Raw genomic sequence first — 27971 nt, 5'->3', positions numbered from 1 at the left:
CGACTCTAGATAAGAGTGAGGAGTTTCGTGTTGGCAGTACACATAAAGACTCCTTTGAATAATAAACTGATTGTGAAGTTAACACAAAGGTAAGCCTCATACTCAGAGTAACCGCTACTCGCCTGACGCACTGCACATTTCGAGTTGTTGTGCACCAGGCATGACGATTGACTTCTAAGTTTGACATTAATCAAGGGTGTCCTTTCCTGTTTTAGTGCTTTGCAAATGTTTTGATCTCCTCGTTGGACTCAGCTCTGTGGTTGAGAGGAGCGTGGTATCACAGCCCCTCCACCTGCCCCCGCACTTTGGTGACACGCTGCTGTTATGTGATGTACATTAATTGATTCTATGCCTTATTTAGACAACATGATATTACATCTAGTACCTCATAGGAGCACATAGTTGTCGTGATAACTCTAGTTCTGAATAGCTTCTCCTTCTACAAATAGTGTGTGGTCGACACAACACCATATACAGATGTATGTGTTTGAGGCAAGTCATTCACATTCTGCAATGAGCTTATGATTATTAACTGTTGAATTCTTAAAGAAGAAACTGGGTTCAGGATTCCATATTAACAGGCAGCTTTTACTGAGTAACTGGTAGAGCATTACAGGCAAGTGACTTCGGTGATAAGAGCTAGTTACTCCACGAGCATTCCAACTGTGCGCATGCGCAGTGTACTAATCAGACTATCCAATAACATTAGTCAAATGTTCTACAATTAGCCATAAGAAAAGTTAAAGAAAAGTTTTATTCGCGATGTCATTGAGAAGCACTACACTTTGAGAAGCACTGCTGCGATCCATTTGTATGGTACGCCGGTATGTCCGACCTGCTCTAGCAAGAACGTGATGTAAATTCCTGGCTTGCAGCACTTTCCCGTTTCTCATTGGCTTGTCTTTGTTATTGTTATGGTGTGTTCCAGATGTCTCCGACACCTGGGCCCCGTTTCCCGAAAGCATCGTTAGCCTACGTGGTTCGTAAAGTTCATCGTACGAGCATCGTGGAGTTTTCACACCGTTTCCCGAAAGCATTGTTGCGTAACGAACGTCGTTAAAACCCTCGTAGCTAACGAGGGCTCCAGAGGCACTCGTAGAGCACTAAGAGCATCGTTACTATAGCCTCAGTGGAGTCGCCAGCTGGACATTCTATGGTATTGTGGGATGTGTTTTAATAAAACACATTTTCTTTATTTATTTTAAACACAATTTCGCAATATACCCCAAAAACAGTGGTTACCGCCGATATATTACTCATAGACTACTGTTCGATTTAAGTTAGAAGTCAACAACATAAGTCAACAACATCATTTATTGCAGCAATTTAAAATTTAAAAAATACATGTGCAGCCGAAATGTAGGCTACCGATCAAACTCCACGTCACAAGGCATATAATAAAATCAAATTCCATTGCTGTTGTGTGGGAGGTCGCTTTCGAGCTGCACTCCTTCTGATTTTAATTCAACCATCGTGGTTGAATCATCATGAATCATGCTGAGACCAGCGGGTGTCGGAGAATTTCTGCAGGCGTTTTTTGTTGCGATTGTTTGCCATAAAGCACTGTAGGCACGTTGGTGAGTCTGTGATGAAGTTCACTATTTATTGGCGTGTCTAGACAGTTACGAACACCCCTGACCTTAGTGGAGTGCACAAATGCTAAGTTGAGAGCGTGGTTTCTGCTGTGAACGTAGACTGCTGCGGGAAACGATGCATGCCTTTCCCGCTTACATTGCCCGCACCATCATACCCCTGCCCAACAATATGGGCAGGAATCGATCTAGACCAGCAACAGCAATAGCCATGTCAATGCCTCTGCGTTTGAATGATAATGAATGAATGGAACGTTGCATTTTTAATGTTGACACCAAAGTTTCTAGACTAGCGAGTGCGTGGCGCGCCAATCACTGAATGAATGAATGAAAGAAACCTTCTGCGGAATCAGCGAAACTCTGCCCTCTTTGCGGCACAAAGCATGTTTCAGAAATCAGCACATTTAGATAAATGCTGTAGTTGTCACACAGACACATGCTATTTTTTTTTGTAATATGGAATTATTTCAGGGGGGAAAATGCAGTGAAAAAATGTATGCACGCACCGTGCGTACATTTTTTCAGGATTAGGACTAATATAGCATATGTCGGCCTAGACCTAATCAATTGTGTTTCAATATTTGTAGCATTCATATTAGTCTATTCTTTTCGTAGGCTACTCTGCTGTTGGCCTTGATGGGGAGATATTTTTATGCTGCCACAAAATATAGTTTCATCTAACAACATTCCTGCGTCTCCCCCTCCTACAGAGCCCATTTCAGCACCATGTCAGTAGACAGTGACACGCCTATGAACGTCGTAAGAGCAGTGCACGCGCATTCATGTTAAAAGGAGTTTCTGGAAACACTCTGTACTGCTCTTACGACGTTCTTACGACATATCTCTATATACGTCTCTGGTTGTGGTGAGTTTCAAGAGTAGCATCGGAGTGATCAGAGTATAAAAAACTTTGCATCACTAGTTCACTACCACCACATCAAAGCAGTTGCTTAACAATGCCATACGTACGCTCACCAGAGACGGCAGAAACAAATAGGCTAATTAAAAACAACAATGATTTTCTGCTGTTAAGGCAGCTCTTTCAAGTCAACACTCCCCACCCCAACGTGTGGGGCACAACACAGCATAAGGTTTCTTCTACTGTAGTGGTCACTATTTTGAGGTATGCTTATAATTGATAAAATATACTATTACTATATGAAAAAGCGGTTTATCGCAACAGGCATTGTAAGGAGTGCTCAGTGGATTTATGATGTCTGTTCAATAAAGCACCCTATCCTTCTATACAACATATAAGAACCCCAAAATGAGGACTTAATTAGAGTAGCAAACTCTGATATCCTTCAAGGCAAAAAGTAATAGGGGTTGGACTTTCCTATCGTTCCTGCCAATTATAAACAAAAGAAATAGGACTATTAAATGTTTGACAATTCTTGCTCATTAGTGCTTCTTATGTAGGCTACATCACTAGCTGCTGTGCTATGTTAAGAAGGCTAACTTAATGATCTTATTTTTAAATGGCCCAAAACAACCCCATTATATTAGCTTATTTGTAAATGTCTATATATTTATGAGGAAGAGGAATTGATCCTTCATATCAAACAACAATTCACCTTTGCACATTGAAAATAACTTCTGGCTTGCATATAAGGAGGAAAAACCCTCTATCTATGGCCTCAATAGTCGACAAGCAACTTTCAAATGTTTTTAATTGCATTGCATCACTGCAGAATGTAGCATATTAGTCAACAGTTATTCTCTATGTATACAGGCTTTTTATTGAAACGTTTGGCTGCACTGGTCATTTAATTTTTTAACTTGTATCAATGACAACAATGTCAATGTCACAATGTCAATCTAATCAAATAATTTTTTACAAACAAATTTCTCATTGAAATTATTTCAATTGTAAAATCCTAAATGTAAAGTGCTATGAATGGCCTGCTGTTTGCAGTGTGCTCGATTACAAACTTGCCATTCCAAGAATTTTGGTTAATATTTAAACGTACATTTGGTAGTTTGTGAATGCTACTGCCTCATTTTATGATTTTAACACAGAAGGAATCCAAAATACAACGTTGGACATGGAACCCACAGACAATACTGCACTCACAGAACACGGTGAGTGTTTCAAGTTAAATAACCCAGTAGGCTATGCATTTTATTCATGTATCTTGGTGTTTCAAGTTAAATAATCCAGTACTTATTTTATTCATGTATCTTGGAGATAACAGTTGTCCCTTTTTTAACTTTATGAAGATGTACCAACAAGTTCTTCACCGGGGAGGATGTCGCGGACACAGATATTTACATTCATATCCGTGGCTTCTGTAAACTTTGGCTCAATGATTTGCTATTCAATACTTGGCCCATTCTTTCCCAACCTGGTAAGCTATATAGCAACGATTTTGTCGATGCATAAGGTTTAAACGGTTACTGCCATGAGATGTAAGCAGCCTATTTCACATGATGACAAAATCATTAACATCAATTTTCCTTTTTACATATGTAAAATATTAACGTAACATATAGAACATGAACAAAATTTTCCCACCTGACACTTTCCTCTTTATTCCAACGCAGGCGTTAAAGAAGGGAGCCAGCCAGACAGTCATTGGTCTAATATTTAGCTGCTTTGCGCTATGCACCGTTGTTGGTTCACTACTAATGGGAAAATATGTAAGTTAATAACACTGTTAACGTCCATCTCATGTGTAGGTTATTATCTTCTGATTGTATTACATATTTTTCTACCTGGTTCTCAGATTGTCCAGATTGGTGCAAAGTTCATGCTTGTGTCAGGCCTGTTGGTGTCTGGAGGATGCACTATCATGTTTGGGTAAGTACACAACATGGGAGATTGAAGTCCTTTGGTTTGATGGTTGATTAGAATACATTAGAAAAATAAATATACTTACTTTTTTCTTTTAAGTAGCCATTTCAGCATAGGCCTTAACATGTTATCGTGAATATGTAATACAATTCATAAATAACATGCATTTTTTAAAATCATTTATTTATTAAAATAAAACCAGTTCACATTCACATATTCTATCGCTTTATCCAGATTAACTATTCCAAAACTCCACCTGCTGCAATACTAAGAGGTGTGACTGATGATGAGCATGCCTGTAACCACGTCACCAGGTGGGCTGCTCTGTTCTGAATCATGTGCAGAGGTTCAACAGGGCCCACAGTGGTCCAGCCAGTAAAAGGTCTGGTGTGAGGGGATAGGGTTCATGCTTGTGTCAGGCCTGGAAGATTGGAGGTCAGATGGTTGGTTAGAATATATATACACATATTTATGAAAAAATAAAATATTTAAATGTATTTGATCAACTATATATTCTTAAATCAAAGCTAGAGTAGGTTTGAAGGCAAAGGGACAACTCTCAGAATCCCGAGTGGGACCGACCAAAAGGGCGTTCCTCTGTGAAATGCCACAAGAAAGCTGGGAGATGTACACCTTACGACTCGTACGGGCGGGCGTACCATACAAATGGATAGCACCATGAGTTGTGGTTGTGGTGAGTCTCACGAGTGTCTGGTTGCAGACTCATATTTTCTTAAATCAGAGAGCAGGTTTGAGGGCAAAGGGCGGAGGGTGTAGGTGGTGGATCGTCTGTAAGAACGGCTAAGAGCTATCAGTGTCTGAGAGGACAACGTAGAGAGTAGAGGGATGTTGGTTTGGCAGAGAGAATCTCTTAAAAAAAATAATAATAATAATAATTGGCAGTCTTGGACGAAAGGCCATGTAGGCTAGTGACAATGCCCCCCAAATTTTGAGATACCCCTACCAGAGGTAGAACTAAACCCAACAATGTTTTTCCTCATCTCTAAGGTCTCCCATACATGAAAGTGATTCTTGGCTAAAATATTTTTACTGCTAAGATTGTGAAATTGACAGATATTGTTATATACCTCCAAACAAAAAAAGGCCTAAAATATAGCCTGTCCGTATGGGAGTTAAGACATATAAACTAATGCAGAATGATAACACAAGCTCTGAGAGCTTTGAGACTTGGCAAGTTTGTAGCCAGGGAGTCACTTCACCTATTGGAAAAATGGATGTGAATATCTTGATGTATGAAGTAGATGGAGACCTATAAACACATACCTAAAATAAGCAGACAGTGAAAAAAATGATTTATATGCAGAATGTTATGATTTACTTTGTAGTTGCTTTGCCAGGGATTATCATAGGAACACATATGATGGCTTGTTGGAGAGGTGGGGTTGTGCTGAATCCAGCAATACCAAACATGTATATATGGTATGAACAATGAAGATGGTATGTCACTCAATGTATGAGGTGTCCAAAATGAAAGAAAATGAAACGGTGACACAGCCTCCAGTCCAATGCCCAATATCAGTGGTCAGAGGAATTTTGACAATTTCAATACTGCAAATTAACTTACATGAGGTAAGTGCTGCTGTATATTATAATACATTTAATGATTCTATTTTTAATATGGCACATTGTATTATATAGTTCATACGGAAAGAAAGATCCAATTGAATCAGGTTATAATTGAAAGGAACACCTATATCAAAATATTTACATCCACTTGAATTTCTTTGTAGTCAAGTAATTACTGAATAATGGGAAATAATGTTGGCAGCTTTGGTCTCTCCAGACCAGAAGTGGGCAGTAGAACCCACTCCCCCCTTGATGTGACCTTTGATGTGACCAATGATGAAGCTAGCTACATCATTGTCTTCATGGATATTTTCCTAAACTGACAGGTAAATCATTACATTACAATCATTACATTTCATGTCAAAAGGCTGACCTAGAATCATACAAGTAGTTAAATAGCCTAGCTAAGAAAGTGCTTAGCCCTCTGAATTAGCACCATTCTTTCTGCTAGCAACAAAACTGTAGAGTGAAAGTGTAATTTAACATTGTATTATAAAAATTCTAATTCTGAAATGTATATTATTTTCTGTCTGTTGAATTATGGAGGATGTCTTACAGACATTGGATCCAAATCTTTGTATCATTTGTGGGAAACATTTTGAAAAGGGCAAGAAAAAAGATCCCTATGTCCAAAACCCCACAGTAGAAGGCCTCCAACGCATACTTACTCTTGCTCAGCAGAGAGATGATGATGTCCATAAAAACCTTGCTCCATATAGAGATGACATACTTTCAGCCAAAATTAAAGTGTCATATCATGTATCATGTAGAGCAAACTACTGCAAGAAAAAAAACAGTGAGCAGCAAGTTGCAGATGTTGAAAGTGAGAGCACATCTGTGCCAAGAAGGCTGAGTAGGTCTGATACAGCATCATTTAACATACAGAGAGATTGTTTCATTTGTGGGAAGGCCAGCACTAGACCAGAACCTCTGACAGCCATTTCAACTGGTACAGGCACGAGTAGCAGAGAAAAGGTCCTTCATGCAGCTTCTGAAAGGCTTGATGAAGATGTACATCTTCGGATTCTTTCATGCCCAGATCTCTTTGCATATGATGCTAAATACCATAAAAAGTGTCTTGCACACTACATCTCTGAACGAAATATAGCAGCTGCCAGACGAAGAAAAGAATCAGAAAAGCAGACAAATGTCTATGACAAAGCCTTTATAAAGCTAACTGAAGAAATTGATAAAACAGTGTTGACCAAGGATATGAAAGTTAGAACTCTCAACTATTTGACTGATAGCTACGATGACATACTAATGAGCATTTCTGAGGAAGATGTGTCCACGGTCCAACACAAGAAATACAGATCCTGGAAACTAAAGGGAAAGCTGATGCAGCATTACAAAAACAGGCTGGTATCTGTTCCATGTCCAGGAAAGTCAGATCTGGTGTGTTCGGAGACTATGACTGTAGGTTGTGCACTGACGGAAGCTGCTCAACTCAGAGAAAAGACTGAAGAACATACAGAAGACTATGAGACAACACTTCCTGAGACAAGTCAGTCTTTCTGAAACTCAATTATTACACAGGGCTGCAGACATATTTAGGAAAAGCATGGAGCAGGTAGAGCATGACAGTAAATCATATGTCAGCAGTGATCGTCTAGCACGTTGTCAATGCAGCAAGTATGTACCAAACACCCTGTATGATTTTGTGAACTGGTGTGTTGATTCACGTGCCCACAGAGGTTACCACACATGTGATGATGACCCAGCTTCGAATGACAATCTGTGTGTGATAGCAATCTGTCATGATCTCATTGGGCAGAGCCGTCACATCCATACGCCAATCACACTGGGACTCGCCATTTTGATTCATCATGAGTTTGGTAGTAAGACACTCATCGATGAGCTCAGTGCAATGGGGCACTGTTTCCTATACAGAGGTTAGGCATTTCCTCACATCTGTGGCAGCAGACCAGATATCAAGGACAGAAAGAGGTGTCTACATCCCAACAGGCCTCACTGGAGTCGCTGAACATGGAATTGTTGATGCAGCCATTGACAACTTTGACCAAAATGAAGATACCCTGGATGGGAAGCATACAACTCATGCTATGGCTTCTGTTGTGTTCCGAAGAGGCCAAGTCTCCACAGCAGATACATGCCTAGCACGGGTTCCAGAGAGGTCCCTCACCACCTTAAACACATTCGACCTGAATGGAGAGTCACAGGTACTTATTTTTGACGTTGACATTTTTTTTAAATCTATTTTTATGTTTTAATGTTATGGTATCCACTTATTCACATGCACTGCTAAAAAGATAATGGGTGGATGAAATGTTTAATAGTGAAGTGAATGTATGCTGTGAAGTTTTAAAGTGATATAATATTCAATGCATATGATCACAAGATTATCCTCTCATTTCAATTGACAGATACATCAAATCAACAAAGCGACCAGAACCACCTGAACTTCCTGAGTTACTAAACACAAACACAACAGTCTCTAAAGCAGCTAAAGACAGAGATCTGGTATGGAAGCTGTCCCGAAATGTAATTGAGAATCAGCAGCATGTCCCTTCATGGTCTGCATTCAATGCCTTCACGTCAGACACTGCTTGTTCAGTAGCCAGTGTACTCTACATGCCCTTCATAAGAGAATCACCCTCAGAATTGTCCACCATCTATACATCTTTGATAAGAGTTGTACAGCTTGCTGCAGACCTGGGACGGGACCATATTCTTGTGACTGCAGACCTTGCTATTTATAGTAAAGCACAACAGATAATGTGGAGCAAACCACTTCCTTTACAAGGAAAGATCACAATGAGACTGGGAGGTATGCATATCACGATGGCTTACCTGGCAAGCATCGGAAAGCTGTATGGAGATGGTGGACTCTTTGACATACTTACTGAGTCAGATGTGTATGCAGAGGGAACAGCTCGACAGATGCTTCAAGGGAAACAGCTGGCAAGAGGAGTAAGGAGCATAAAGCTAGCCTCTGAGGCTCTGTTCAGGCTCTTCTGGAAAGCTATGCAATCATGGCTTGAAAAACAAGGCCAATGTACAATGACTGAAGAACAAGAGTTACAAGATGTACAGCATGCATTTCATGGTAATGACAAGGCCACTGCTTAACAGTTCATCAGTGAGGTGGAGACTGAACTCCATGAGATTCAGAAGAAAATCCAGAAGTTCACAAATGAGGGAGTTAAGCAATCAGCAACATTTGGATACTGGATAATGTTCCTAAATGGTGCTGATCTGTTGCTACGGATCCTTCGCTCAGAAGGTGAAGCTGACTTTCAACTTCACCTGAATTACATGTGTGAAGTTATGCCTTGGTTCAGAGCTGCTGGAAGGACCAATTATTCCAAGTACATGCCTGTCTATGTTGCAGAAATGAAAGCCCTTGAACATGAACAACCAGAAGCATACACATTCATGCAGCAAGGTGGGTTTGTTGTTCGCCGGTCTGAGCATCGAAGCTTCAACTGTGTGGCATCTGATCAGGCACTGGAGCAAACCATTAATCGTGAAGGCAAGAGTCAGGGTGGAGTTGTTGGTTTTACATTGCGAAAGGGAGCTCTCACAAGATGGCTGATGACAAGACCTGTGACCACAGCGTATGTGGATGCCATGAAAGAGCTTTGTGACACTGATGCAAAGGGCCAAAAAGTACACCAGGAGCATGGAGCATCCAGAACGGAAAGAGACGAGAGAGACATACAGAAGATAATGGAAGCTGTGGAGCAGAGACAGAATCCTTTTGATCTTGAAAGCATTCCTGAGGAATTGATCAATATTGCAAGTGGTCAGGTTGCATCTGAGAAGGTTGCAAAAGAGCTCTCAAGCTTCCTCCAAGATGGTGCAAAGCAGAATGCCGTCTTTATTGAAGAACGTCTGGCAAAATCAAAAAGAACAAAGAGCTTCTGGGAGCCTGAGAAAAGAAACCAGTGTGCAACCTTCAAGGATATGAAAACATCAGTTGGAGTCCAGTCTAGACAGGTTCACATGGACTCAGATGTGCTCTTTCGAAGGTTACTGGCTGTTTCCAAGCAACGAGAGGTGTCCATGGAAACTGTGATGTCTCACAAACTCGCAGCTGTCCCACCCTCTTTGTTTTATGATGATGGAAGCATGAGGAAGACAACTAAAGCTGACCTTGCCAAGAAACTGGAGGCTGTTGTTGAAGAGTCACAGCAGCTGCCAAATGTTGAAGTACCATCAGCATACATCATCGATGGCATGGTTCTTAAACAGACTCTCCATGATTCAGCCTTTCAAACATTCAACGACCTGGCCGAGTGTGTCTGGACAAAGATCACAATGTTAATGGGAAAGGAAGGCATCAGCTGTGTTGTTGTAGTGTTTGACAGATATGACCATCAACACTCTAGAGAGGCAAAGAAGAGGCACCATTCAAACCACACGAACACATATCATCACAGGACAAGCAAGTGTTCCAAACTATAGGAAATACCTTAAGATCAGTGGAAACAAGGCTGCTCTATGTAGCTTTGTGAGTAACTACATCACAAGTACTGGGCCGATGAGACTCTTCAGAGAACACAGTTATCTTGGCTGGTGGATTTGATAATGGTGAGGAAGTAAAGAGGGTTAGGAAGTCAGGCATCGACAATTTGACAGAGCTTTACAGTGACCAGGAGGAGGCAGATACGAGACTGGTGTTACATGCAATACACCTTGCAAGGTCACATTCTCGTCTAATAGTCAAATGTGATGACACAGATGTGCTGGTTTTGCTGATCTACTATACAAGCAAAGGAATGTTTGGATCCTATGCAGGATGCACTCTGGACATGGCCTGAAGGAAAGATTCATCCCAGTCTGTTCAATCACTCAGAAGCTTGGACCGGTTCTTTGTGATTGTTTGCCTGCATGCCATGCCCTCACAGGTTGCGATACAACAAGCAGCTTATACAGAATTGGGAAGACCACTGCCTTCACAAGACTGAAGTCCCATCTGAGTGAGCTGAAGGAAATTACTAAGTTTGGACTTTCTGGAAGCCTGCAAGAAGCTTTTCCTGTGGCAAGAAAATATGCCCTGCTCCTGTATGGCCACAAGAAAAGGGTGGATGGACATCTTTGCACCAATCTGGATGAGCTGAGGTACACACTTGCATCTACCACAGATGCATCTGCAGCAAATCTACCTCCAACAGAAGATGCCTTCCAGCAACATGTGTTGAGAGCCTTGTATCAAACAGCAGTGTGGCGTCACAGCCACCTGGCCATGCCTCATCTCTGGAACCCAGTTGGTAGAGGATGGAAGCTCAGAGAAGATGGGTCCATTGAACCTGTGATGTTCCAGAAGGAACCAGCACCTAAAGAAGTCAGAGACATCACCCATCTGTACTGTAAAGATGGAAAATGCAATGATACCACCAAATGCCAGTGTCTTGCAGTGGGATTGACTTGCACTGAGTTTTGCTCTTGCTCTTTTCCAGACTGTCCAAATGTGACCCATTTTGTCACTGATGATGATGTGGCTGAGTGACAGTGAAATGTTATAGTTTAAGTTATAGTTTTATTAAAAGGCTCATCAATGCCAAACTGCAATCCTGACTCCTGGTCTCTTGTGTGTGCTATTGCCAGGCCTTAACTAGACTCACCTCAGATAGGACACTACAGCACATTGCAATGCAATGAGTTCTTTCATTTGGGACAGCTAAAACATCTAATTATGAATGATTGCATGGTTTATTTTAATATTTGGTTGGCTGGATTTAGCGCAACGACATCCTTCCAATAGGCCATTTTATGAGTTTCGAGGACAGTACAAGTAGTCACTGTAAAAGGTGTCATCTTTCAATTTCAGTCTTTGTTTCCATATGAACTGTATAGATATATACAGTGTATATACAATGTGCTATATTATTTGTGTCATTATTAAATGTGTAGTATAGAGCAGCACTAACCTCTTACTTAATTTGCAATTTGCAGCTTTGGACTTTTATATCAGAGTTTCATTTTCTTTCATTTTGGACACCTCATACATTGAGTGACATACCATCTTCATTGTTCATACCATATATACATATTTGGTATTGCTGGATTCAGCACAACCCCACCTCTCCAACAAGCCATCATATGTGTTCCTATGATAATCCTTGGCAAAGCAACTACAAAGTAAATGATAACGTTCTGCATAGAAATCATTTTTTTCACTGTCTGCTTATTTTAGGTATGTGTTTATAGGTCTCCATCTACTTCATACGTCAAGATATTCACATCCAGGTTTTTCCAGTAGGTGAAGTGACTCCCTGGCTACAAACTTGCCAAGTCTCAGAGCTTGTGTTATCATTCTGCATTAGTTTATGTCTTAACTCCCATACGGACAGGCTATATTTTAGGCCTTTTTTTGTTTGGAGGTATACAACAATATCTGTCAATTTCACAATCTTAGCAGTAAAAATGTTTTAGCCAAGAATCACTTTCATGTATGTACCTTAGAGATGAGGAAAAATAGTGTTGGGTTTAGTTCTACCTCCGGTAGGGGTATCTCAAAAACGAAAGCCCTTTCTGACTGTTTGTCACTAGCCTAATGAGGAGCCGGAGCGTTGAGTACATCGTGAGGAGAGCAAAGTTCAGTTGAGTCTCTTTGCTGATTCCAGAAAATGAGGTTTAGTAATAGTGGCAGTGAATGATCTTGAATATCCCTGTTGTTTCAAACAGATTCCTTGACAGAGCTCCCTCGGGGACGGTGTTCATCGCTCTCTGCTTCGTTGTGCGGAGCATCGACGCCATTGGCTTCGCTGCTGCCGCGACCTCTTCCATGGCATTGGCATCTAAAGTCTTTCCAAACAATATAGCGACTGTCTTGGTAGGTCTGGCCTGCCTGGATGTCACTGGCATGTAGGTGAGGTGTGTGAAATAAGCACATGATGCCTTGTATTGTCTCTCCTATGTTCCCTAAACTAGTCAAGGTATATGCTGGCCATCAGGCTTCCATTGTTCTACAGGTGCTACTAGAGCAGGGGTGGGGAACCTTTTTGAAATCAAGGGCCATATCAGTTTTTAATACTGTTTTGCGGGCCGCACTTTTTTCTTTCTTTTTTACCGCAGAGCTGAGCACATATAGACACTTTTAGAATTACCGAACGTGAATCATAGGACAGTTCCAAAGACTAAGGTTTCTAAGGTTTATTAACTGATTATTACATTACATGTGAGAGCATCTCTAGCGAGAGCACCAGTATTCAGCAACATTCTTACACTTCTGTTACATATTACTTTCAACATGGAAGCCATAACATTTTCAATCTCTTATCAGTACGTTAACATGCACAGCTTAATTCGATTAAAGCCAGGCACGGTGCCAGGATTTTTTCTCTCCCGTTGCTAATGAGGAGCTTGACCGATGGCGGTGCTAAGAAAATGATTGATTTTCACGACTTCAGTTACTTCATAAAGAGGTTCTGTTTTTTTCAATAAAAGCAGCTATGATACACAGGGGCTTAACTGGGGCTACACCGATTTTTGACGGGGCTATAGCACCCCCTAGCCCCGGTGTAGCGCTGTCCCTGATTAAAGCCATAGCTCGACTATGCTCCTCAATTGGACACAACTGCAATTGTCTGCGTATACATGGCGGTGAGTAAATCGATTCATTATTAGTCATGCCCCGGTACAATAGGTGGCGCTGTGCCCATTTCAACTAGTGGTAATAAAGCCACCGGTTGACCTCTACGTCACCAGCAACAACAAACTCAGGCGGCATTCGAGAAAGATGTTTTCAGTAGACAGCTGTCAGTTCACTTCGGGTCTATATCATTTCTCCGACGCTAAAGATCGTAGTTATTTTACAACCTCGTTGATGAGCAACATTTAGAAAAATATGTACTTTTAATTCAGCCTTGGGTTAAATCCAAGCGTAGTGTGTACTGAGTGCATGTTGATGATGATACACTCCTTAGGGGGTAACTACATTGGCACAACACTGGCTTCCTCCATCTTTTGCACCAGCTTTTTAAATAAATCGCCAACCCAAGGTGAGTTGACTGTCTACTGAAAACATCTTTCTCCCACCGGAGCAGCCCCTCCGCCGCCCGTCCGCATACGCATTCCCCACCGCGGCGCAAGGAATGAATAAAGATCGTAAAGACGTCGGGAGAAAAAAACATTTATTTTGACAGATGTGCCCAAAGTTACTACTTTACAACCTTGTTGATGACCCACATTTAGAAAACATGTACTTTTAATTCAGCCTTGGGTGAAATGGAAGCGTAGTGTCTGTGTGCTTCCACCTTTAATGAATGCATGCCATGCGCACTCCCGCGGCCGGGACACAATTCTTATAGGGGGTAACTACATTCACCGGCTTCCTCCATCTTCTGCGCCACCTTTTTAAATAAATCGCAGTTTCTCGTTTTTTGACGGCGACAACAACAACACGACTATCGTCTCCTTCTACTTCCGGCTCACGGCCCCGGGAAAAGATCTCGAGCATGCGCAGAACGCAATTCAACGCATAATCCAATTCGACTCTGTACATGCACGCTTAGCTCGACTATGAATCGCATTATCTAGGGGTCTTAATTCGACTATGAGTGACACAATTTGATTCGAGTATAGCTTGTTACATTCTGAATTTAAGTTTAAACATTACTACTTCCATAACACATTCTGCATTGTCAATCTCATAACACATTAATTTCAGAAGAACATTCTTTTCATTCTTTTCTTTTTTCATTTAATTTGTTTCTTTCCCCCTCCAGTATTTCAATATAACAGGCTACAGGTGTATTCAATGCCATGCTAGCTGTCAGCGCTGTGACAGAATGTGTTTAGTAGTGGTGGCTCGTTCGCGAACGAATCGGTTTGAACGAACGACTCTTTAAAACGAACGAACCGACCTGATTCGCCGCTCTCGTTCGTCCTCGTTCGTCTCGTTCGTTCTCCGAGACTCGACTCCCAGCAGGCACGGCGCCAGGATTTTTTCTCTCCCGGTGCTAATGGGGAGCTTGACCGATAGGTGGGGGTGCTAAGAAAATAATTGATTTTCACGACTTCAGTTACTTCATAAAGAGGTTCTGTTTTTTTCAATAAAAGCAGCTATGATACACAGGGGCTTAACTGGGGCTACACAGATTTTTGACGGGGCTATAGCACCCCCTAGCCCCGGTGTAGCGCCGTCCCTGACTCCCAGCTCCACCCACCACTAGTCGCTGAGTCGCGCTGACTCGCGAGTCACCATCCGTTCACTGACTGTGTTTAGTGGTGAAGACTCGAGGACTGACAAGTCACGAGAGTTAGCCGGGCAACAACATCCTGATTCCGAACATGAAGCACTCCTCAGCTAAAAGGAACTTAGTTAATGTTGTGTTGATTGATGACCGTTTGCACCATTGCATGATCGTGATTCGTTTGAGAATGAGAACGAGGGAGGAGCTGAGTCTGACCGACTGGGCTGAGAACTGTGCATTCGTGATTCGTTTGAACGAGAACGAGGGAGGAGCCGAGTCTGACCGACTCAGTGACTGAGAATCATGATTCACTGCTACCGGAAATGCGAACAAACGAACAAACGAATGAACGACTCTTCTTGGCGAACTGACCGACGCGAACTGATTCAATCAAACGAATCATGAAATCCACCACTAGTGTTTAGCACTACTGTGCTGCCCTGACGTTGTGACTCGTTACCCTCAACTTTCGGAACAAAAAGGAAATTAAATATTTGTTCTACTTTATTTCGGGCGAAAGTAATCGCCTATGCTTGTAATTTGGGAACATTTTATTTTAGGATAATTTTTTTTTTAATATAGTTTCTCCACCAAATGGCCTTGCCTCCACGGGCCGCATCGAAGGCTTTGGCGGGCTGGATCCGACCGGACGTTCCCCACCCTTGTACTAGAGTGTCCCACGTTTTTAATCCTTCTTTCCCTCTGTCGTATTGTCCCGTTCCAGGGTAGTTTGGAGATATTCATAGGACTGGGTCTCATTCTGGGGCCGCCTTTAGGAGGGTGGCTGTACCAGGCTTACGGATACGAGCTTCCCTTCCTTGTTCTGGGCTGTATCCTACTGCTGATGGTTCCCCTTAACATCATCGTCATGCCCAACTGCGGTAAGCGTTCATCAATTTCTGTACATAAAGATAGAGAGGACTTCCTGTGGTGATAACTAATACTTTGTTGTCTTTTCTTTTGTCACACAGCTGCGGAGCCCTCTGAGAATTCCTTTTTGCAACTGCTGAAACTCCCCAAAGTATTGCTCATCTGCTTCTTCATGTTCAGCTTAAGCTCAGGCCTGGGCTTCCTGGACACGACCTTGTCCCTGTATGTGATTGAGAAGGTAAACCCAAATGTTACAAGTGTTACAATGTTGCTGATGTCGTGTTCATGATTCCAGAAAAGCAGGGAAATTGCAGTCTGCCTGTGTTTCCTGTGCTTTAGAACCAACACAAATCTATTGGAGGTGGGAGGGGAGGATTGTCACATTTTTTTAAATAAAATAATAAATATGTAAGGGATAATCACAGAGAGGCAGGGCAATAAACTGTTTGATCTGCCTGGCTCGTGGACGGCTTGCGGTAACCTTCCACGAGCCGGGTATATCAAACTGTTCATTGCCCTGCCTCTCTGTGATTATCCCGTTTATTCTACTTCTTGCTTGCCAACATAATCAAACAATTCAAATACTTTAATAATTATGCTTTTTCTTATTCGTATTGCATGCTTATTAAATGTATACTCTGTTTGAGTTCATCTCCCTCAAAAAATAGTCCCCTTTAGAACTACGGTGAATAACGTTAGCTCAGCTGTAGCTAATTAGTTTCTATAGCAACCACACAAGGCTGCATCTGATCACTAGTTTATTAACGTAGTTGCTACATTGTATCTCGCTTGCAAAACTATGTATCGACTGACCCTCCGATAGATTTCCGACACATTTTAGAAACTTTTTTAAACAAGGTTTATTTTTACAATGGACCTCATGTTTGAAATTTCTGTGATAGAAAAAAAAATCCAAGCGGCGTATTGATCTACTATTTGTTGACGCTGTGCTCAGTCAGCAGCAAGTACAACCGACAAGTCAGCAGGCAACCTGCCGGGTTAATGCCCTCCTCCCAGCCAATCAGAATCAAGCATTCTTAAACAAAGTAGAATATCCCATTGTAATAACCCCTCTCTCTTGTGTCTAGTTCAGTCTCACCCCGGGCTACGTGGGCCTCCTCTTCCTGGGGTTCTCCTTGCCTTACACTCTGATAGCGCCTTTCCTCGGTTGCTTTGCTGATAAATATCCTGTGAGTCTCAACTGGGGTCGTAAATCTCTAAGCCTAGACATTAAATTAATCAGAAATACAGTCTAGACATTGTTAATGTGGCAAATGACTATTCTAGCTGGAAACGGCTGCTTTTTAATGTAATATCTCCATAGGTGTACAGAGGCCCATCTCCAGCAACCATCACCTCTGTGTTCTACTGGTGCATTGTTTAGTTAATCGTGTTAAAGTCTAATTGATGATTAGAAAACCCTTGTGCAATTATGTTAGCAAAGCTGAAAACGGAATAAAAGAGTTTTCATGGAAAACGTGAAATTGTCTGGGTGACCCCAAACTTTTGAACGGTTGTGTACCTCTTACCTCAATACTGTTCTAACGGACTCCTATTGGTCGTCATTGCAGGCAACAAGAAGTTGGTTAATGATTCTCGGGGGCCTTGTCTCTGGGCTCGGCTTCTGTTTTCTTGGTCCAGCACCGTTTCTCCACGTTACCAGGTGTGCTGAGTAGATACAATCATTCAAAGTGGTCAGACCCTCCTCCCTGGGTGTGAAGTGAGGTGACAGTTCCTCTCTTGTTGCTCCTCATGGTAGCCAGCTGTGGTTGCTGATCTTCATGCTGTGCGGGATTGGTTTTGGTGTGGGTGGAGGTTTCATGCCCTGCTTACCAGAGATCATTGAAACAGCCTAGTAAGTTACTTTAGAATTACATACATCTATACATTACATCTATATTTCCATATCCTCTCTAGAGTCTGAATATAATACTAATTTTCTATTTTTTATCATTCTGAATAATCTTCTTGGGGGACAGTGAGCAGGGCTTTGAAGAGGGACTTAGCACTCTGGGAATGGTGTCCGGACTGTTGGGGGCATGTTGGTCCATGGGGTAAGTAGTTTGTCTAGCCTATTGGTTAATTATCAAATATTGTTTCAGTCACACGGTACACACTGTGCTAATGATGAACAGGTGAATAAACGGTTTATATACCCCATGTATCATCTCCAGTTTACATTGACCACTTAAATAACTATAATTGTTAGCCATAATGAATCATCTTAGGATAACAGTGAGTTTAGGGTTAGAGTTTGAGTACTCTAAGTTGTTACTCTTTTCTATTTATATTTAGGGTTCAGTGTGTTGGATTTAGTTACATCTATCGGAATGGACTGGAATTCAATTGGTTCCAATCCACAGCCTCACCTCTACATGACACTAAATCCTACACACTGCACTGTAATGTTGCTGTAGGTACGATTGGAGAGTTTCTCTGCATTTCTTAACCATTCAGTGGAGAAACGTGTTGCTTTCCGCACCTCTTTCTGGAAAATGTGGATTCTCAAACTAATCACAGAAGAGATGCCCTGGTTTGTCAGATATGAGCCACAAGCTGTTTATAATCTGTGGATGGGCTCATACGGAGGCAGGCGCAGTCCACTCCAAACCTAACCCTAACCCTCTGTACTGACTAAGTCCTAAACAAAGTCTAGTACTGGTTGCTAAAACGGCGAAATTAAAGTTTAGACGTGCGCCCAGTGCGCTCGATCATAGCAAACGGAGAGGTCAGTAGTTTTACAATTATCTCGCAGGTTTATTTTCTTCATACAGCATACAGCGGCAATAACTTTAACTCATAATATATGTAACCAAAACAACAAACCGAATTGCTCTCCACAAAGGCACATAAGCACATAGCATATAATATAGCCACACTGGCACAGTCGAAAACTGTTTGCTTCCCAAAATTAGCAACAGCTGTGTCTGAGTTTTCTCTAGGTTAAATGGCCTACCTGGCCTGACCCGAGGTCGGCTGAACCACAAAACACATACAGCCCCCTAGTGGCACAGGGCAAAATTACATGAAATAATACAAAATGAATATGGCTCATACACTCCAGCCCCTAATTGCGTCTGCCAGAGCAATTAAATCAAATTCAAAACAGCCATAAATATCGAAAAAATTGCCAATTTTAAATGGGAACCAATTACTATTTAACTTCATTAAGCAAGCATAATTTGGTTATGGGTCATTCAATGATATTTGTCTTGGTCTTCAAACGAACCACACGTACCAGACCTCTCTTATCAGGGAAGGTTTCCAGGACTCTTCCTAGCATCCATGACCCACGTGGTGCTGTGGAGTCCGCAACCATGACCAGGTCTCCAGGAACAAAACTCCTCTTCTCCTGGTTCCATTTTTGACGCTCCTGTAAAAGCGGTAAGTACTCGCGGATCCACCTCTTCCAAAAGAGATCCGAGATGTACTGGGTTTGTTTCCACCTTCTCCTCGCGTAAACATCCCCTTTGTCGAACAGTCCTGGTGGGAGAACTGGTTTCCCTTTGAGGAGGAGCAGATGGTTTGGCGTCAACGCCTCAAGGTCGTTGGGGTCTTCTGACAGCCTTGTGATGGGGCGATCGTTGAGCATGGCTTCACAAAGCACGGTATGGAACCCTTCGTCATCCAACGTTTGCTGACGGAGCACAGAGCACAAAATCTTCCTGATCATCTGTATCATGCGCTCCCAAGTGCCACCGTGATGTGATCCAGCTCCACTTGATTCCCTTCTTGGACAAGGCTCTTTCAATGCGGCCATGATTCAAAGAGGCTAAGGCTTCTCGCAGCTCCCTTTCTGCACCCACAAAGTTGGTGCCATTGTCGGATCTCAAGTGCGAGACTTGTCCTCTTCGACAGATGAACCTTGGCAATGCGTTGCTGCGCGAGTCTGTGTCAAGAGACACAGGCCACTTCCAGGTGCACGGCCCTGCTTGTCATGCAAGTGAAAACTACTCCATATCTTTTTACGATGCTACGCCCTCTTTTCACGTCAACTGGTCCAAAGTAATCTACGCCAACGTTAGTGAATGGCGGTAGATCAGGAACCACTCTCTCTTCTGGCAGGTCTGCCATTTTTTGCTCAGTGGTTTTTCTACCATGGAGCTTACAGATGAGGCATCTTGATATGATCTTCCTTACTGCAGTAGGTCCACTTGTGATCCAGTGTTTTCTCCTTGTAGCGGAAAGAACATGATTTCTACCCCCATGTCCAAGCTGTAGATGGACGTGATGGAGGACAAGGTCGGAAATGTGTTGGTCTTTTGACAAGATGAGGGGGTGTTTAATGTCCTCAGGGATTGCTGCCTTATTCAGCCGTCCCCCAACTCGTAGAAGTCCTCCTTCTAGAACCGGATCCAATTTGAGGATGCTGCTACTTCTCGGCACTTGTGGCTTGCCAGAGGTTAGTGCAGAAAATTCAGTGGGGAATCTCTCTTGCTGGCAAAAAGCAATTATGGAGGTTTCAGCCTCCAAGAGATCTTCCAGCGTCACCTTCTGATTCCCAAGTGATGTTGAGAAAGCTTGCATCTCCTTTTGTACATCCAACCTTGCTGTTCCAGTAGCACTGATGTTTGCAAACTCCAACTCTTTTCTTTTATTACTCAGTTTGAGCAGAGTTCCTTTGAGCTTAATGAGCCACGCAACTGCAACCTTCAATCTTTGCCAATCAGAGAAAGGGGTCATCAGTTGCGATGTGGCGTTGGTGTCAACAAGTATTGCATTGACCGTCAGACTTCTCTTTACTTCTGGGTCGTCGGCAGTGACACTTGTATCCACAGGAAATGTTGGCCATGTTTCTTCAGGTTCCCGTAGGAATTCCGGGCCTTCTATCCATCTTTGCTTCACAAGATCTTCTGCCTTCAATCCACGTGAAGCATCGTCAGCAGGGTTCAGGGATGTGGGAACGTGCCTCCACTGCTCAACTTCCGAGTTGTCCCTGATGGTGGTTACCCTGTTTGCTACAAAGGTTTGAAATCTTCGGTCCTCATTCTTTATGTACTTAAGAACTGATGTGCTGTCAATCCAAAAGCAGGTCTTCTTCAGTGGAAGCTGGAGCTCCGATTGAAGCATCTTGTCCACTCGTACTGCAACAATGGCAGCGGTGAGCTCTAAACGGGGAATAGTGACAGGCTTCATGGGTTCACCCTGGCCTTGCCAAATAGGAAGGCAACATGAACCCTCTCATCCATGTTCTGCATTCTCAGGTAAGTAGCCGTACCATAGCCCTTCTCGCTCGCGTCGGCGAAGTGATGCAATTGGGCGCTGACAGTCCTCCCAAATCCTTCAGGCTTCACACATCTGTGGATCTTGAAATATGCCACCTTCTCAAGATCTGTCAGCCATTTGTTCCACTTCTGCTGGAAAGCTGAAGTGGAAGAGGTATTGGATCGTCCCAATCACACTTCGTCCTGCCTAACTCCTGCAACAGCAGCTTGGCGGGGAGTACTAGAGGTGCTAGGAATCCCAATGGATCGTAGACGGAACTGATGATGGTTAGCATGCCTTGCTTGGTTGGCGGCTTCTCCTTGACTTTCAGTTTGAATTTGAAAGAGTCCGTCTCGATACACCACTGCAAACCCAAAGCTCTGTCCAACGGCAGCTTATCCCTGTCCAGATCAAGCTCATGCAGGTTCTTGGACTTGAGATCCTCTGGGAGGCTTTGAAGCACTTCTCGACTGTTACTGATCCATTGAGTGAGGGTGAAACCTCCTTTGCTGCAAATTGTTGTAAGGTTCTTAACCATGGTGACTGCATCCTGTTCAGAGGGCAGACTCTTCAATAGATCATCCATGTAGAAGTTTCGGTTGACCGTTTCGATCACTTCTGTTGTGAAGTTGGCCTGGTTGTCTTCAGCGGAGCAAGGCAGGCGACACTGGGTGATGAAACCGCTCCAAATAAATGGACAGTCATGCGATGCTCTACAAGATCTTGCTCCAGGTTACCTTGAGGCCACCATAAGAATCTTAAGTAGTCCCGGTGTTCCTCTGCCACCTTAACCTGGTGGAACATAGCCTTTATGTCTGCCATTATTGCCACTTGTTCCTGTCTGAACCTCATAAGAACTCCAACTAACGAGCTGGTGAGGTTCGGTCCTTGCAAGAGCTGACTGTTGAGTGAGACCCCTTTGTACTCTGGTCCACAGTCAAAGACCACTCGTAGCTTTCCCTTCCTCGGATGGTACACGCCGTGGTGCAGGATATACCACACCTTCCCTGTTGGCGTTTCAAACTGATGCTGCGGCACTTCTTCGGCATAGCCATTGCTAATGACATCAGCAAGAAAGTTGTTGTACTCCTCATGAAAGCTTGAGTCTTTCTGCAGTCTCCTTTTCAGCCCACGAACACGTTGCATAGCAACACTGAGATTGTTTGGCATCAAAATATCTTTCCCTTTGAAAGGCATTTTAAATGTGTAGTGTCCATTCTGAAGCTGAGCAGAGCTTTCCATTATCTCCACAAATTTATTTTCTTCCCTTGACATTTCTTCCTGTTCTGCAGAAGCTCGCTCATTGAAGTCGTAGTTGTACTGGCTGGTTAACAGTTCTTCAATTCTGTCAATGGCGATTCTGTTGGCATAAACTGAAGGGTGGTCACTTCCACAGTCGCTACTTCCCCGTAACAGACCATTTATTACCCACCCCAGTAGGGTTCTGATCGCGTAGGGTCCATCTTCACCTTCACGACTGTTAATCACCTCCCAAGGCTCCATCAACTTGGAGGCGTTTGTGCCAATTAACAGGTCAACATCAGCGTTTATGTGGGGAATCTTTACATCCTCTAAATAAGGCCATTTTCTCAGCTCCTTTTCACTGATTATGTTTGCTGTAGAGACAGGCATCTCTTTCTGGGTACACACTTTGGGAAGTGGATAGAAGCACTCACCAGAAAATCCTGAAATCTCCAGACTGTCAACAACGGAGCTTTCTACTGCGTTATTATGGCCCAAGGTGCGGATATGAATCTTGAATTTGTGTCCTTCCAAGTTCAACTTGTCAATGAGCTTCCTGGTGCAGAGAGTTCCTGTACTCCCTGGGTCGAGAAACGCATAGGTTTCAATAACCTTGTTTCCCTTTGAGCACTTCACCTTAACAGGCAGAATAGGAAGAATTCCATTGCAGTGACCAGCCCCTGTAAAGCCACAAGCGGAGGATAATGTATAGCCGTCAGAAGTATTAGACTGATCAGTATTCCTCTGCTCACCATCCTTCTGATCCTTCTGAGTAACCCTTTCCTTCTCTCCTATGTGCAAAACACTGGGGTGTGTTCGGTTGCACTTTTTGCAAGTGATGTGCCTGTCGCAATTCTTGCTCAAGTGTCCTGTGCACAAGCAACTGAAACACAGACCTTTCTCCTTTAGATAGTCCAGTTTCTCCCTGTGTGTCTTTCTACCCAGTTTAAAACATTGTTCCAAAACATGATTACCAGCAGCACAATACAGGCAGGAAATAGAATCAGTCTTGGTAAAGGATGTCACTTTGTTCTGAGCCATTTCTTTCTTGTCACCATCTGGTTTGCTGCATCCATCCTCATTCTTGTGTGCGTCTGCTTTGTATTCATCCTCAATGACCACCTGTGTTGCAAAGCTGTTTCTTCTCAGCTGTGGTTTCACCTGTGACGGTTTCACCTGTAACTTGCTTGCTTTTGCAGCTCCTTTGATAAAAGGTGTAGTGTCCTGTATGTCACCAAAGACTGGATCTGAAGTGATTCGGACCTGGCGCTTTCACAATGTCTGAGAATCGTGCTCTTCGACCAGTTTTCTCCAGTATCTCACATGCCTTTGCTCTCCACTGGTCTCGGAGTTTATACGGAAGCTTCTGACTGAGAATCTTCATGTTTGCTGGCATGTTAAGTTCCTCCAAGTACTGAAGATCATCCATAGCGTTGGAATACTCCCGGAGGAAAAGTCCATAAGCTTTGAGTGCTTTGGGGTCCTCAGCTTTGATACTTGGCCATCCTATGACCTTCTCCATGTAGGCTGCTGTTATCTTAAACTCATTTCCAAAGTGTTCCTTGAGCAACTTTTTGGCAACAGCAAATCCTTTATCTGCAGTCATATGAAGGCAGCTGCGCACAATATCCCTTGGCTTCCCCCTAGTGAATTGCTCAAGATAATACAAACAGTCTCCTTTACAGCTGGTCTTTGCTTCCACGCAGTGCTCAAACGCCTTCATAAATGTGTTGAACCTTAGAGGATCTCCATCATAAATTGGAATTTCTCGGCGCGGCAGCAGTTGTGACATTTGCATTTGAACAAGGAGAGCTGTTATGTCATTCTGTTGTTGCAGTAGATTGTAGAGACCTGCTGTCTGATTTTGGCCTTGCAGAGGGTGAAACATTTGTTGGCCTAGAGTGGGTTGAAAGCTTTGACTGAAGGTCGTCTTTGATTGTAACTTAGGGGGTTGAGAGCCTTGACTGACAGTTGGCTTTGGCATGATAGTTGGCGTGGCTAATGGTGAAGCATTGCTTTGCAGTGGTAAAGATGCATTGCTTTGAAGTGGTAGAGATGCATGTCGCTGTGAGGGCGGATGCACAAATATTGAGGCCTGTGGATTGAGAGAGGTGAGCGAGAGCTTAGATCTAGCCCCTTTCCTGATGTAGGAAGCCATTCCATCAGATTGCCTTGAATGGACGCTGCTACCGACCTGTAGCACTGCTAGCTTAGCAGAAGTGGCAGCTATCTCAGTATCCAGCTCAAGCTGCTCCCTTTTTCTCCTCAAGATAAGCTCCTGCTCCTCCAATGCATGCTTATCCTTTAAAGCAGCAGCTCGAGCCAAGAGCGCGGCCTGTTCCGCCTCTGCCCTGCGTCTGGCTGAAGAAGTGGAGGATCTGCTACTTGAGGATCTGCTACTTGAGCCATGGTGCCTTGACTGCACGTTTGAAATGCTGTCTTGAGGTCGAATCTGATCCTCCTCTTCCTCATCCTTTCCACAAGCAACCTCATTTCCATTTCCAGCATTGACAGCAACAGTTTGAAGATCATCCCTTTCATGTTCCTTTAAAGTGTTGTCAACAACCGTATGTGTTTCTGTTGGTCCAATTACATTTTCACTTTGGACAGTTTGAGCTTGCTCAGTTTGAGTTTCATTTTGACCCGACAAATCATCATTATGATCATCACCCACCTTGGTAGCTGGAGCTTTAGTGTCATACAACCATTGATTTGTACCCACAATAAACTCATTAATATTTAACATTTTAGCTTGGTACCATATTTCATGTTTGTTTGCTTCATCAACAGGCAATAAACCCAATAAAGATGTATGCACCTGCTGTATTTTGTCACACAATTGATTGAACCTATTAAATTCATTTTCAACCTCATTTACATGCTCTTTATCACCCATCAATTTAGCAATAGATTATTTTGCGCTCGACAGTTTACCAAATTTAGACTTTCTTTCCTTTTCTAAACTGCTTATTTTTTTCCAACAAAGCTTTGGGTGTTAATTTAACCACCCGTTTTTCAGTTACAGATTTTACCCCTGCACCCACACCAAGTTCAGTCTCAAGGCCAAGTTGGCCTTTTTCCTCTTCGGCCATAATGACCACACAGTTAATTTGTTTATTAATCGATAAGCCCGCAGAAATAAGTTATTTTTAGACGGTTGTGAGTAGCTACCAATGCATTGGGTTTACGCGAATGTGTGCACACAAATTACCATGGCCATTCATAATATCAGCGCTGATTACCACATACCCCAATCAAGCATTGGCCGGCTTTGATGAATGGTGTCCCGTGTGATGATGCTGGTTTTCCAGTCGGCAACTCCAAACATTTGCCCACCTCACATCCGTGGTTTCCAAACAAACACTGTTGAATCCAAAACAGGTCTGCGTCCTTCTCGATGAACGTTATCCAAATCGAAGCAGTTTTCGACCTAAATGTACTGACTAAGTCCTAAACGAAGTCTAGTACTGGTTGCTAAAATGGCGAAATTAAAGATTAGACGTGCGCCCAGTGCGCTCAAACATAGCAAACGGAGAGTTCAGTAGTTTTACAATTATCTCGCAGGTTTATTTTCTTCATATAGCAAACAGCGGCAATAACTTTAACTCAACTTAATATATGTAACCAAAACAACAAACCGAATTGCTCTCCACAAAGGCACATAAGCACATAGCATATAATATAGCCACACTGGCACAGTCGAAAACTGTTTGCTTCCCAAAATTAGCTGAGTTTCCTCTAGGTTAAATGGCCTACCTGGCCTGACCCGAGGTCGGCTGAACCACAAAACACATACAGCCCCCTAGTGGCACAGGGCAAAATTACATGAAATAATACAAAATGAATATGGCTCATACACCCTCATTAATAGCTGATGGTTGACTGAGCCATTTTACACAAACTATTCTCAAATAATAGCTCTTAAATCCTACTCACAGCATATTTTTAAGTCAAGCATTTTATTTTTCTAGACGTTATTGTACGATTTTTTTTTCCACAGTATGACTTCTAATTTAGAAAATAAGAATGTTTTGTTTTTCTCCTGGTAAGGTTACTCTATGGACCATTGATGGGTGGCTTCCTCACACAGCAGCTAACCTTTGAGTGGGCGGCAACTATCCAAGGAGGGCTGTCAGGTCTGGCTGTAAGTCATATTGTTCAGGGCCTGCCTCCCCTTCCGCCTACCTCAGGATATTCACGTACTAAGCTTGTCAGGGTACCTAGTCTTTTGGGGTTCTTAGCCTGTTGGGGTTACAAATCATTTTAGGTTACTACAGCCTATACATTTTTCACACACATTTATTCTACAAATCTATGCCTTATCTTTTCCACAGACCACGCTACTTGGGATATACTATCTCTATGCAAGTTTCAAGAAGCACAGGTAATTTGATCAAACGTAGATGTACTGTCAATAAACGTTGTTTATTGACTGTAGTGTAGTGTTTACTGCATGTTTTTTAGATGTAGTTACTGCGCAGTCTGCAGGTCAAAGTTCATACTTTTTTTCTCCATTTTGTCTTAAAGTGTTGCACAGGTATCTGTAAACGGTAGTCCAGGGGAAAGGGACAGGCTTTTGGCTTGACCAACAGCTGAAGAAGACTTTGATGGGGTGTTGGAAGCCTGACTGGATCGGCCAGACCTTTTGGTTCCAACCTGCGTGACGTGGCGCTAATGAACACACCTGACCCCACCCTGTGGCTCAAACGGAGCTCACCATGGGAACATGCCAGGCTATGGACCAGGCTATGGACCATGCTATGATATAGTTTTAACAGATTTAACAATCAGCTTTTTAACACTATGTTTCAAACACCTGAAAAAGGTGAAATGAATGTAAACTGAAGTAGCAGTGACCTAAACAAATAAACGACTGCAGTCATGTGTGCTCTTAAAGACTGGCTGAAGCACTATAAGCAAGGTCAAAGAAGTGACCAAACAATGCAATACGTCGTCTCTCCACAGAGAGCAACAGCAACTAATTCAAAAGAAAGCATTTTTTCATCTGTTGAGCCGCTTATGTGTCAAATTTGAGCCACCAAAATGTACACATTAACACACGTACGTGTGCACACACACACACATGCACTGCTGTCGTAAAACCTGTAGCCTATAGCAAGTATTGCAAAGAGATTTATTTTCCTTTACAACACATCAGATTTCACCACTGCTGTAGTGGTCACTAAAATGCACTACAGTGAAAGATTCTTCTGATTTGTACTTGATAATAATTATGTTGTAATTCAAATACACGCAATGGATTTAGGCAGAAGCTAGGAATTCACAAAGGGAACAAGCAACATGAATTATTGGGAAAGGAATATAATGTGTACATTATCTTAAATATGCACATCATTTACAATAGGTAGGTTAGATCTCACTTTAAGAACAATTAACTCATTATGGACTTCATGTGTCAATGTGATTAGAATGCAAGTATTAACCTGGCTATAGGTATTGCGCTATAAAAAAGTCCACGATATAAATAAAGGTTTAAAAGAAATATATATTTAACCATCA

The 27971-nt window shown here is 42.7% G+C and overlaps 1 protein-coding gene across 3 annotated transcripts; it reads left to right on the top strand.

Moving 5' to 3' along the window:
* The first annotated feature begins 9 nt into the window (after positions 1-9).
* Positions 10-27971, top strand: LOC311362667 (MFS-type transporter SLC18B1-like). 3 transcript variants are annotated; one of them, XM_084482564.1, is made up of 15 exons: positions 10-89; positions 3615-3674; positions 3813-3940; positions 4137-4232; positions 4319-4392; positions 12625-12772; positions 15859-16015; positions 16106-16242; positions 17093-17194; positions 17576-17667; positions 17764-17859; positions 17984-18058; positions 26502-26595; positions 26786-26835; positions 26979-27971. In XM_084482564.1, exons 2-15 carry the CDS (start codon positions 3638-3640, stop codon positions 27034-27036), a joined length of 1344 nt encoding a protein of 447 aa, XP_084338690.1. In that variant the 5' UTR covers positions 10-89; positions 3615-3637; the 3' UTR covers positions 27037-27971. The 3 variants fall into 3 exon arrangements, with proteins under 3 accessions (XP_084338690.1, XP_084338691.1, XP_084338689.1); XM_084482565.1 differs by having other exon boundaries at positions 20-89; positions 3612-3674; positions 12637-12772; XM_084482563.1 differs by having other exon boundaries at positions 20-89; positions 3612-3674.

The sequence above is a fragment of the Micromesistius poutassou genome, assembly GCF_964030765.1.
Source record: "Micromesistius poutassou genome assembly, chromosome: 17".
Classification (NCBI taxonomy): Eukaryota; Metazoa; Chordata; class Actinopteri; order Gadiformes; family Gadidae; genus Micromesistius; species Micromesistius poutassou.
The sequence above is the reverse complement of the archived record's forward strand: the minus strand, read 5'-3'. Positions and strand labels throughout refer to the sequence as shown.

Coding starts and splice junctions, on each gene's coding strand:
- LOC311362667 (XM_084482564.1), top strand. CDS start 3,638: ATGGAACCCACAGACAATACTGCACTCACAGAACACG. Junction 3,941..4,136: donor GCCCATTCTTTCCCAACCTG/GTAAGCTATATA, acceptor ATTCCAACGCAG/GCGTTAAAGAAGGGAGCCAG. Junction 17,860..17,983: donor GAGATCATTGAAACAGCCTA/GTAAGTTACTTT, acceptor CTTGGGGGACAG/TGAGCAGGGCTTTGAAGAGG.